Source organism: Dendrobates tinctorius, unplaced genomic scaffold (assembly GCF_039654945.1).
Source record: "Dendrobates tinctorius isolate UK_male_01 unplaced genomic scaffold, ASM3965494v1 ptg000070l, whole genome shotgun sequence".
Lineage (NCBI taxonomy): Eukaryota > Metazoa > Chordata > Amphibia > Anura > Dendrobatidae > Dendrobates > Dendrobates tinctorius.
In genome coordinates, this window is record NW_027361738.1 from 92895963 (window position 1) to 92908822 (window position 12860).

At 39.5% G+C, this 12860-nt stretch overlaps 1 protein-coding gene across 4 annotated transcripts in view; it reads right to left on the reverse strand.

The window, feature by feature from the left end:
• Positions 1–763: 763 nt before the first annotated feature.
• Positions 764–12860, reverse strand: part of ETV1 (ETS variant transcription factor 1) — a 73382-nt gene continuing 61285 nt past the window's right edge. For all 4 annotated transcript variants that reach the window (XM_073582127.1, XM_073582128.1, XM_073582129.1 and 1 more), the window contains 5 exons: positions 9165–9233; positions 8985–9053; positions 5985–6154; positions 5354–5455; positions 764–4219 (listed from right to left, as the gene is read on the reverse strand). In XM_073582127.1, the coding sequence (XP_073438228.1) occupies positions 3998–4219; positions 5354–5455; positions 5985–6154; positions 8985–9053; positions 9165–9233 (632 nt within the window). In that variant the 3' untranslated portion in view covers positions 764–3997. The remainder of the gene's footprint in view (positions 4220–5353; positions 5456–5984; positions 6155–8984; positions 9054–9164; positions 9234–12860) is intronic.

Below are 12860 nucleotides of genomic sequence, written 5' to 3' on the forward strand. Positions count from 1 at the left end.
CCGTGTTCCCCCTTCTACCTCCTCACTGTCCTGTGTGCAGCTGTAAGACAACTGGCTGCAGCAGAACAGAAATTTTGCTAAGTTCTGTACATTTAGTCAAGAAGGCAACCAGGTAAGTATGGAATTAATCAGCATAAGATTACACCCCCATGTTCTCTATCTACCAAACGGAGTCAGTATCAGGCACAAAATGCAGCAGCTGCCACCGATTCATCCAGCCTGGCACCTCTTAATGAATTTTGCACATTTTTTCAACCGATGTGACCCATCCCAGAAATGTTCCTCCAGGCGATGGCTGGAGCACATTGTTGCAATTTATACCATATTTGTGGCGTAAAATTATTAATTTATCGTTTGACCAGTCTAAACTGATGGAAGAAAAAAAAAAAAAAAAAAATTGCTAAATTTTTGTGCAATTTTAAGTTGCACAAAAAATTTGCAACACTTCAGTTTTACATCAGAATTCCGGCAAAGAATCGGCCCCTGTATTCAATGACTGATTTAAATGCCAGTTTCTAAGTTTAGTGCAAGGTCTCACGCACACGCGTCTCCGAGGGTCATCAGTGTTTTTGATCAAACTTTCATCAAACGTGAAAAACGGACAGAACTTGGATGGCATCAGAATGCTGTCCGAGTGTTTTCATGGACCTATTGGGGTTAAGGTATGAAGCGACACAAGGATCGACCGTACTCCATAAAGAAAACCAACCAAGTCTCTTCCGCCAGCACCATATCTGACAAATCATCTAGAAATGCACGGAAATGTTGTATACATTATTTTTAATTGAATGACAAAGTGTTTAGTAAATTTTTGCACACATCCTGCATAGGATTGGTCAACGTGCAGGTTAAAAATTCTGTTAGCGCAAATACATTCATCAGAATTCGCCTTTGCGCGGTCTGCAGTTCTGCATTCCACAGTGACAATGGAGATATTTTTGAAAAAAACAAAAGAAAAAAAACAAAGAAAATAAAAACAAAAATCAAAGTGTTAGCTTTTTCCACCAATTTTGATTTTTTTTTTTCTGGATAAAAACAAAAGAAAAAAAAAAATAACAAGAAACACGCACACAAAATCCATAAGTTTCCAATAAATTTTTCAATACATATTCTTTTCTGTACAGGTCTTAAAAATAAAAACAAAAAAAAAAATGTCAGAAATGTAACCTTAGAAGTTTCTCCCAATCTGATTTCTATTCATTTACATACAGCCTCCTGGTAAGTAGCAGTAGAACCAGTCGATCCATCAGTTTCCTCCTCTAGTCCCGAGAGTCCGTTAAGAAGCAAAGCCTTCCATCCCGTTTTACAAAAAGTTTCCGTCCAGCCTCCAGACAGCAAGCGGACGCTTACCGGACAGTTTTTGATGCGCAAAAGCTGATTGGATGGCGGCAAAGCTGTGCACGAAGCAATAAATGATCCGCATCATCTATTTTGTCCTGAAATGCTACCTGTAGTTACAGCGATGCGTAGAATGACCAGAGAGCAAAATTTATCATCTAAGAGAGTAGTACAGAAAATATACAGCAGCAGAAGCAATTTTTTTTCTAGTATTTATACATGTTATGAACAGAACACAGCAGTAAAAGGCATAAATGCATATTAATGGGTACCATGTCTAAAAATTACTAAAGTACCTATTTAGTGTATTGGTTATTTTTTGCAAATTTTTTTTGTTGTTTTTGATTATTTTTTTTTTTTGTCCAAAGAGTGCTTTTTGCAGCCAAACAGCATAACAATGTATTACATAAAGTACAGTTAATTTCAACAAATTAAAAAAGCTTATTCATGGGATATTTTTTTTTTTTCATTCCATTATTTTTCTTAAATGGACTCAAATTAATACTAATAAAAAAAAAAAAAAATACAAATTCAAGTGCCGTGACACCAAAACAGGAATTCCGGTTAAAAAAAATTAAAGGCAGTCTTCATTTTCTAATTTTGTGCAATCTAACTTCAGCAGGGGTGTAACCATAGGAGGTTCAGAAGAAGAGCCTCAAGAAGCCCAAAAGCCCCATGGCCACTGGTATTATAAATTAGGGTTGCTCCAACCATGTGTTAAATCTTGATTTGGCCTCAAGTTACATTTCTAAAGAAAGTTGATACTACCAACATTGTCAACTTGCGACCTATGGTCTTCAATTCTTGTCCTCAAGACCTATCAAGAAATTCTGAGCCACAAGGCTGCAGGTTAAATACCCAGGTCTTGTAAATAACCAACTGCTTTGAGGACCACTTTAGTTTTCTATTCTGCCCCTAAAAATCCAAATATATCACTTTGCTGTGAAAAACAGGAATTTGGGATGGCGTCCTACTAGACCCCATCATAATTAAACCTCTTATAACCAATCGAGGAGCTAAAGTGGATGGCGTGTCGGACAATGGTGGAATGTGGACACCTGTGAAGTTTTAAGAGCAGGTGTTTAGATGTCTCTTCCATTAAGATCTCTCATTACAGAAGAAGCTCCTTTGCCACTGGTATTATAGATATATCAGGGACCTAGATATAATTATTAAATCTAGATTTGGCCTTGAGATATTTTTCTAAAAAAAAAAAAAAAATAAAAGTTCAGACTTTATTCATTGAGCATAGATCTACCAACATTGTCAACTTGAAAACCATGGCCTTCAACGTTGACCTCAAAACATACCAAGAACTTCTGAGCAAAATGTCCACCCAGGTTTTGTAGATTACCATCTGAATTGACCACCGCTTTAGTTCTCCATCCTGCCCCTATACCCCAAAGACATCACTTTATTGCAAGAAATTTTGCTGCCAATGGTAGAAATTTAGGATGGAGTCCAACTAAACTCCATCATTATTCAGCCTCTTCTAAGCAATTAAGGAGCTTAAACTGAATGGAGTGTCAGAAAATGGTGGAATGTGGACATCTGTAAATTGTTTTGAGCAGGTATGTTGAGGTCTCATCCATTATGATATCTGATAGAAGTCCAAAAGCCATTTTGCCACTGGTTTTATAGATATATTAAAAGGTCCATCCTACTATTTGCTCAGTCTTGATTTGGCCTCAAGTTATTTTTGTAAAGAAAGTAAAGGACTGTATCCATTAGGCAAAGATCTACCAACATCGTCAACTTGTGAGCTATGGTCTTCAACCCTTGACCTAAAGAACTTTGGAGACAAGTTACTTCAGGTGAAATATCCAGATCTCGTAGATTACCAACTGCATTGACCAACACTTTAGTTCTCTATCCTGTCCCAAGACACCAAAGATATCATTTCATTGCAAGAAACTTTGCCACCAAAGGCAGGAATTTGGGATGGAGTGCAACTAGACTCCATTGTTATTCGGCCTCTTCAAACCAAGCAAGGAGCTTAAACTTCATGGAGTGTCAGAGAATGGTGGGAGGTGGACATCTGTGAAGTTTTAAGAGCAGGTTTTTTTGGTATTTCAAGCATAGAGATCTCTCATGAGTACGGAATTCATAAGTGTCTACTCTAGAACCTAGTGAAGCCTTATAATATGGAGAGCCCTTTTAAGCCCTCAAATGAGCCAAGGCATGTACCAATTTAGGGAAAGATATCAGTGTAAAAAAAAATGCAATTCCAACACAGCAAAATCTTAATTTTGTAAAGAGTCATTCATACCATAAAAATTAACTGTACTCTGTGTATCCAGAAATAATGTACAATATATCATGAGATCTTAAAACTGAAGGAAAGAAACACCGTCATGACTTATTAATGAAGTACCGTGAGCTTTAAGTTCCCTTCCCGAGCCTAAATGAATATTAGATATCCATCGGTTATCGTCCTGTTACATACATAGTATCAGTTTTATCCCCCGTCCCTCAAGTAAAGTGCTTTGTCCATGGCAGACCATAGGAGATATGCAACAGGAAAAGCCCATTTATGATCTACTAAATATATATATTTATATATTTATAAAAAAAATGTATATTTTTCTTTTCTTGGGTCTTGCGAAGAAAAGCGAAATGATCGTCGTCATAGAAATGTCTTTTTTTTTTTCCCCCTCTGTTAGTAAACGTATCCTTCATTGTATGGGTGACTGTTACAGTAGCCTCCGTCTGCCATGTAGGGAATATTTTCTTCAAAATGTGACAGTGGCACTGTATCTTCTTCGTTAATGTGTCGCTCCATGTCCGTTTTCAACAGCGGCCGTTGATTGTCTGGGAAGGCCATAGAGAAGAGGGCTTCAGGATCGCACACGAATTTGTACACGTATCTCTCTCCGGCGACCTTAGATGGAGTAAGAAGAATTTTATTATCACCATCCGCATCAATGTCTACATGTTCAATACATTTAGGAGATGATAGTTGCAGGTGGTGATGTGGATGGGTTGTTATATTTTGTACCCACACAGTGTCCCCAAAAGTTGGATAGAGTCCTCTTCAGGACGGAAGTTCTGCTTTAGCCTAACTGGTTGCCAATTTTCAGAAAAAGAAGGCTTAAAAATATGATATTTTTCAACACAAGACTAGAGAGGGGCAAATTTATTCATGTAGAATTAAACTAGGCCCACCACATCCCTGCGAATGTAAAGGGACGTCCTGGGTCCAATTGAGATCAGAATTTCCAGTCTTGTGAGAAGATGTCCGGAGTTTCAGCACTACGATGGTAAGAAGAGGTGCTGAGGATTTTATGGGGGATGGTGAGCAGCAGAGGTTAGTGGTGAAGCGAGTATTCCAGACCCCAGGGCATAATAAGGGACATTCAATTTGCTGAGAATTAATTCACTGCAAATCAAATTTTCGGGCAAATTTAACAAAATTTGGCAATTCGAATCTTGCCAGATCCGCTCATCTTTAACAGGAATTTTACTTGTCCAACTCTTTGGACATCTTTGAGCTAAAAATGGAGTGTTTGTTGTGAACGGAAACCAGCAGATTGCAAAAAAACTGGGTGACCAAAAAAGAATAACGTTTCCGCCGAAACGCGTCAACCAGTTACTGTCTACCCTGATGTGACTTTTTGAATGATTTTCTAATAAAAACAAGGATATTTTTAACTCAAGGATCCAGCACAACTCTTTTTTTCTTTGGATTTAAACCACAAAAGAATCTCAAACTAGATCCACCATATTCTCTAGATCTAGAGCCAAAGGTGGGTAACAACTTCATTAGTATGGGGCAAAGATTGGACAATCACAACAATAAAATGGTCCTAGCTCCAGTTTCATATCTCCAATTATTTTTTGTCTTTGTCAACGCTCAACCAAGAGTATGGACTTGGAACCTTTGATTCTTGGTCTTTAGGGGTCAGTTCCCATTGTTTGGATGACTTCTAATCCAATCAGGGGTTTTTTTGGAGCTTATAAAGCATAATTTTTAAATCATGACCAACCCTTATAAGAGATGAAATTGACATCTCACCTTTTGCATAATTCCCTTCTCATAGTAGTAGCGCAGTGAACGACTAAGCTTATCATAGTTCATGGCGGGTCGGTTCTTCTGTAAACCCCATCGTCGTGCCACCTATAACCAAAAAAAAAGTAACACAAACCATACAATTAAACCCATCAAGTTGAAGTTTGTAATATATCACTTGTAAATAATTAGTTTAAAAAAAAGTTTAGTTCTATCCAACTTTCAGTACACCCTTCATGTCCTGTTTAGGAACGACGTCTTTTAGCTACTGACTGTGAAGGAGGTACCAATTCAGATGAATGGAAGAGAAAAAGCAGGTGTATGGTATTGTATTCAATATTTGGTCTGTTTGGATAGGTTTTATAGGTAATAGAACACTTTTATGAGATTATGATCTTCCTTTGCTCCTCCCTCCATCAACAGGAAGCTGCGTGTGAGTAACCAATAGGAGGGCGCTCGCATGTAACTTCCTCTTCCTGTGCCACCTGGTAGATGCCAAGTCAGAGCAATGAAAAAGCTGACACTATGGACAGAATACAGTTCCGGCAATGTGCTTCGAGGGGCCTAATGTTGGTTAAACCCATGTAAATAGGCACACTGACCCTAAAGATGCACTCAACCAGAAGAATGCACCTACCTCTTCGGGTTCGATAAGCTTGAACTCCATGCCTCGGCCTGTCCAGGCAATAAAATGGGAATTTGCAGGATCGTCAAGTAATGCAACTAAAAACTGCCATAACTGGAGCGAGCCTCTTCTCTGATAGGTTGGCCCTTCACGGTACAGTCCGGGCTCTTGTTTAATGTCACCTGCAAAATTATTACAAATTTCAAAAAAAGATTATTACAGCTCATAGACTAAAATGACACAGATGACTAAAATGTAAATAAATTATCATATATTTTTTTTTTTGGGGGGGGTGACTTCTTAAAGGAACAGTACACCTAAAATGTCTGATTACATACCGATGAATTTATGTTAGTGGTCCTTTAAGTCAACTGCTATATCACAGTCATTTAGTTATGTGCTATTACATTCCTTTCAAACTCCCGCATTCTACAAATGTTATGCAATCCTTACAGGCTGTTCACAAAATTGAGAGTCTGCCTGGAATGCTGTTGCAGATTTGCTGCCGTTGCAGTAGCAGCAGTGTTGTTTTGCAGATGTTGTCGACAATAATAATATACATAATACACGCTCAGGACACAAAAGCCCAGAATGTTTTCTGTGCTTATCCATAAGAGCATAATTTGTATGATAAATATGCAAAACAAGGTGCGTCAGTCATGAACAATGCACAAAGTTACGTATCTGGCCTTTTCTGTCGAGTTAATTACATGGATGGTTTTAAGCAAAAAAAAAAAAAAAAAAAAAACAACAACATTTGCAACCGTGGCTGTCTTCCAGCTTGACAGCAATATGGAAACAGGAGATATATCACTTTGTAACTTCGGGAATTTTCCCATCTTAGCAGATTATCAATATTCTACAGGATAGGTAATAAGGTTCTGATCACTGGGAGGGTATCATTCCCACCAATCCCAAGATCGAGATTCTGAAAAGCCCCCAGTGATCAACGCGTATGCACAACACGGCTCCAATCATGGCCTACGGCACTTCTAATCACAGCCGAGGACTGCACTCCGCCATATCCGGCAATCCTGCAGACAATAAATGGAGCGGTCTGCACTTAAGAGCCATGTCTTTCGGGTCAGTTGGGTCCCAAGTGATGGCACAAGTATTCTTCAAAAAGTTATTACCTTTCCTGTGCACAGAGGATATCTGGCTTAGATTGAAATAGTTACAGTATGTCATGATCCAGGTTGGATCTGACAGACTAAATGCACAAAGTAACCTTTTTTTTTCCCTTTGGCTGTGTGCCAAAGTTTGGTTTTTGCCCCCGGTGGTCATTAGGATTATTGCACTGTGGTGTCTGTTCTAAATTTGCCCCCCGGTGGTGGTGAGCGTCACTGCACTCTTTCTTTAGTTTTGTGCACGTAATTATAAAAGAGGTATGATTGCTGGCTCTGCTATAAAAGAGTTTCAGGTGTGGTAATCACTGTTGGTGACAGCTCCTCAGTTACAAGCAAGCCTGGGTGAAGGATGGAGCTGAAGGAGAGTCCCGGGCAGCTCAGAGAGAGTCCTGGAGTGGCAGCTATGGTGTCTGCAAGGAGGGCTGGCATGGATTGGTGGAGTTGCAGCTATGGTGTCAGCAAGAAGTGCCTGCATGGCTTGGTGGAGTGGCAGCTATGGTATAGAGCTGCACTCATGATGCTGGACTTGGTTGCTGGAAAGCTGGACTCATTTGCTGGACTCTGTCTCTGGACAGCTGCATGGAGGTGGTGGACTCTGGTTGCTCCAAGGCTGCACTATGGTGTTGGATCCGGTCGAAGGAAAAGATGCACGCAGCTGGTGGGCTCTGTTGCTAGGAGCGTAAGCAACAGAGCAAAGCTAAGTGGTGTTTCACATGTTTTGTCACTTTTCCTTATGTGTGTTTAGTGCAGTGGTGGGATTAGTTTCTGCACCGACTATATCCCTAGTGAGGGTTTAGGTGCAGGGCAAGCTAGGGTTTAAAGGTATCCTGAGCAGCACCCGGTGCGGAACCGGATTAGGGAACGTTAGGAGTGTAGAGACACTGACTTAGGGGAGTGCATGAGGTCTCCACATCCCCCGTTCCCTATCGCAGGGCCACCATTGTTATTGTTACCCAGGTTTTCCCTTATTGTTTAAATTCGCCTTACTGGAGGCGGGGTTTCCAGATTTATGTGTTATGTGTATTACCTAAATTCGCCTGTTGGAGGCGGCTTATCCAGCTGCACGTGTTATTATTTAAATTCGCCCAACTGGAGGTGGTATATCCAGGGTCACGCGTGTCATCTAAATCCGCCCTGCTGGAGGCGCTGTGTCCAGCCATGCGTGACCGTGACGAGTTATCCCCGATTCATGGGAAAGGAAAAAACAAACCTTAATAATAACTGGGGGATCCAACCCCTGAGTTTCCCAGTGATCCAAAAAGCTCTCCTAAAGATTATCATTTTGACCTGTGCATAGGGTATAACTTCATATTTTGGGAATAGCCCTTTAAGGTGTCTTGGAATGATGAGGGGCATTCTTCTTTAGGCAAAAAATATGGTTATGAGGAAGGAGGGGAGATAACTCGCCAATAACAAGAAGGAATTGGTATCTTCAACACAAGACTTTTCTGCATATTTTAAAATTTTTGTAGCCTAAAATTAAATTTTCCCCTTTCTCAAAATAAGAAAGGTATTCACTGCTCCTGCCCAGACACTGCCAAGGTTTCACTAGTGGATCGAGCCAAATAAGATTTCATGTCGAGTTTATGGATTAGCATCCATCATTAAGACAAATGATTACACGCAAAAGGCATAACTACTGTAGAAGCTCCTGGCCTTGAAACTGGTGGCAGAATTTCTTAGGCCCGCCCACGAGGAGCAGTGTTAGCAGTAATCACTAGATCTCCATGCTTTATAATTACCAGACTTACTACTTTTCACTTTACTTTATTTTAACACAAACTACACAAGTTAACAAAAGTTGTGCTATGATTTTTTTTTTTTTTTTTTAAAGATGCCGTATTCTCCACCAAAAAAAAAGAAAATCTAAATCTTGAATACATACCGTCAAATTTCTCCGGGACCACACATGTGTCATCAAAGAACTGTCGAGGACCCTTCTCAAACATACAACCTGAAATAAATTAGAAAAAAAGGTCAACCATGAGTTGAAAGCGATGCATTGGTTGCTGTGGTGTAGAGCAACGTATAAAAAAAAAATAAGAACAGGGGTAGAATAAAATACCTTCTGCTCCATTGGGATGTGCCAGGAAAGCTTCTTGCCTCATGTAAATGGAATGGCAGCTAGGCACTTCTGCAAGGAAAAAACAAGACAATGCTAATCAAAGAAGTGTCTGGAATTGAAAGCGTGCAGGTTATCAATGAGACAGCCTGCAGACAGAAGAGTAACAGAAAGGGACACGCGCCGCAGCGAAAGGAAACCTGTCAACACATGGTTAGCCTTCTCCCAGACGCATGCACGTGGCGAGGCAAAATGAAACGAGAATATGAAGAACATTGATTTTATCTAACACAGTCACTTGAACTCAAACTTTCAGCATAATCAACCTTGCTAAAGGTCAGCTCCTTTGGCAATCACACTTTACTTTAAATAGCACTTAGTATTCCCCCCCCCCCTTCCTTCAAACTAGCACGATTCACAGTCGCCTGATCTGTTCTGATTAATTACATTAGGTTGTACAATGTTTTCATGATCGCCACAATGTACAAGGAAAAAAAAAAAAAAGTGCTGTAAGAAAATTGCATTTTCTTTTTTGTTTTTTGTTATTTATATGATGGAAATTTATACCACGAAAAAGCTGTAGGGTCAATTATAAATATTTAAAAAATATATGTAAAATTAAAAAATACAAAATATGAGAAAAAAATAAATTCAAAATCATATATATAGAAAAGTTTCATAAAATTAATGCAAAAATATATTTCTATTTTCAAAACACACACATTTTGAAGAACAACAATATGTACCGTATGTATCCGTATATATTTTAATTATTTTTTAAACATGATTGGAAAATATTTTTCTCATTAGTAATGTTATATATATATATATATTTTTTTTTTTTTTTTTTGCATTACGTCTTTGAACTATAAAGGGGGTTGAATTAGTGTGCCAGTTGTAATGCATATAAAATCTTGTGTGGGTATGTATATATTATACACGGTATATACCGAATATATTTATATAACAACAATGTATGTATGTGTATATATTATACACACACATACACTGTCTCTCTCTCTCTCTATATATATATATATTATATATATATATATATATATATACACACCACAAGTTTGGTCACACCTTCTCATTCAAAGAGTTTTCTTTATTTTCGTGACTATGAAAATTGTAGATTCACTCTGAAGGCATCAAATCTATGAATTACCACATGTGGAATTATATAATTAACAAAAAAGTGTGAAACAACTGAAAATATGTCTTATATTCTAGGTTCTTCAAAGTAGCCACCTTTTTCTTTGATTACTACTTTGCACACTCTTGGCATTCTCTTGATGAGCTTCAAGAGGTAGTCACCGGAAATGGTCTTCAAACAGTCTTGAAGGAGTTCCCAGAGATGCTTAGCACTTGTTGGCCCTTTTGCCTTCACTCTGCGGTCCAGCTCACCCCAAACCATCTCGATTGTGTTCAGGTCTGGTGACTGTGGAGGCCAGGTCATCTGGCGTAGCACCCCATCACTCTCCTTCTTGGTCAAATAGCCCTTACACATCCTGGAGGTGTGTTTGGGGTCATTGTCCTGTTGAAAAATAAATGATGGTCCAACTAAACGCAAACCGGATGGAATAGCATGCCGCTGCAAGATGCTGTGGTAGCCATGCTGGTTCAGTATGCCTTCAATTTTGAATAAATCCCCAACAGTGTCACCAGCAAAGCCCCCCCACACCATTGCACCTCTTCCTCCATGCTTCACGGTGGGAACCAGGCATGTAGAGTCCATCCGTTCACCTTTTCTGCGTCGCACAAAGACACGGTGGTTGGAACCAAAGATCTCAAATTTGGACTCATCAGACCAAAGCACAGATTTCCACTGGTCTAATGTCCATTCCTTGTGTTCTGTAGCCCAAACAAGTCTCTTCTGCTTGTTGCCTGTCCTTAGCAGTGGTTTCCTAGCAGCTATTTTACCATGAAGGCCTGCTGCACAAAGTCTCCTCTTAACAGTTGTTGTAGAGATGTGTCTGCTGCTAGAACTCTGTGTTGCATTGACCTGGTCTCTAATCTGAGCTGCTGTTAACCTGCGATTTCTGAGGCTGGTGACTCGGATGAACTTATCCTCCGCAGCAGAGGTGACTCTTGGTCTTCCTTTCCTGGGGCGGTCCTCAGGTGAGCCAGTTTCTTTGTAGTGCTTGATGTTTTTTGCCAATGCACTTGGGGACACTTTCAAAGTTTTCCCAATTTTTCAGACTGACTGACCTTCATTTCTTAAAGTAATGATGGCCACTCATTTTTCTTTACTCAGCTGCTTTTTTCTTGCCATAATACAAATAATACATAATAACAGTCTGTTCAGTAGGACTACCAGCTGTGTATCCACCAGACTTCTGCACAACACAACTGATGGTCCCAACCCCATTTATAAGGCAAGAAATCTCACTTATTAAACCTGACAGGGCACACCTGTGAAGTGAAAACCATTTCCGGTGACTACCTCTTGAAGCTCATCAAGAGAATGCCAAAAGTGTGCAAAGCAGTAATCAAAGCAAAAGGTGGCTTTTTTGAAGAACCTAGAATATAAGACATATTTTCAGTTGTTTCACACTTTTTTGTTAATTATATAATTCCACATGTGTTAATTCATAGTTTTGATGCCTTCAGAGTGAATATACAATTTTCATAGTCATGAAAATAAAGAAAATTCTTTACATGAGAAGGTGTGTCCAAACTTTTGGTCTGTACTGTATTTAATATATACAGTTGTGGCCAAAAGTATTGACACCCCTGCAATTCTGTCAGATAATACTCAGTTTCTTCCTGAAAATGATTGCAAACACAAATTCTTTGGTATTATTATCTTCATTTAATTTGTCGTAAAGGAAAAAACACAAAAAGAATTGTCCTAAAGTCAAATTGGATATAATTCCACACCAAACATAAAAAAGAGGGTGGACAAAAGTATTGGCACTGTTCAAAAAATCATTTGATGTTTCACTAATTTGTGTAATTAACAGCACCTGTAACTTACCTGTGGCACCTAACAGGTGTTGGCAATAACTAAATCACACTTGCAGCCAGTTGACATGGATTAAAGTTGACTCAACCTCTGTCCTGTGTCCTTGTGTGTACCACATTGAGCATGGAGAAAAGAAAGAAGACCAAAGAACTGTCTGAGGACTTGAGAAACCAACTTGAGCAATCTCAAGGCTACAAGTCCATCTCCAAAGACCAAAATGTTCCTGTGCCTACCGTGCGCAGTGTCATCAAGAAGTTTAATGCCCATGGCACTGTGGCTAACCTCCCTAGATGTGGACGGAAAGAAAAATTGACAAGAGATTTCAATGTAAAATTGTGCGGATGTTGGATAAAGAACCTCGACTAACATCCAAACAAGTTCAAGCTGCCCTGCAGTCCGAGGGTACAACAGTGTCAACCCGTACTATCCGTCGGCGTCTGAATGAAAAGGGACTGTATGGTAGGAGACCCAGGAAGACCCCACTTCTTACCCCGAGACATAAAAAAGCCAGGCTGGAGTTTGCCAAAACTTACCTGAAAAAGCCTAAAACGTTTTGGAAGAATGTTCTCTGGTCAGATAAGACAAAAGTAGAGCTTTTTGGGCAAAGGCATCAACATAGAGTTTACAGGAGAAAAAAAGAGGCAGTCAAAGAAAAGAACACGGTACCTACAGTCAAACATGGCGGAGGTTCCCTGATGTTTTGGGGTTGCTTTGCTGCCTCTGGCACTGGA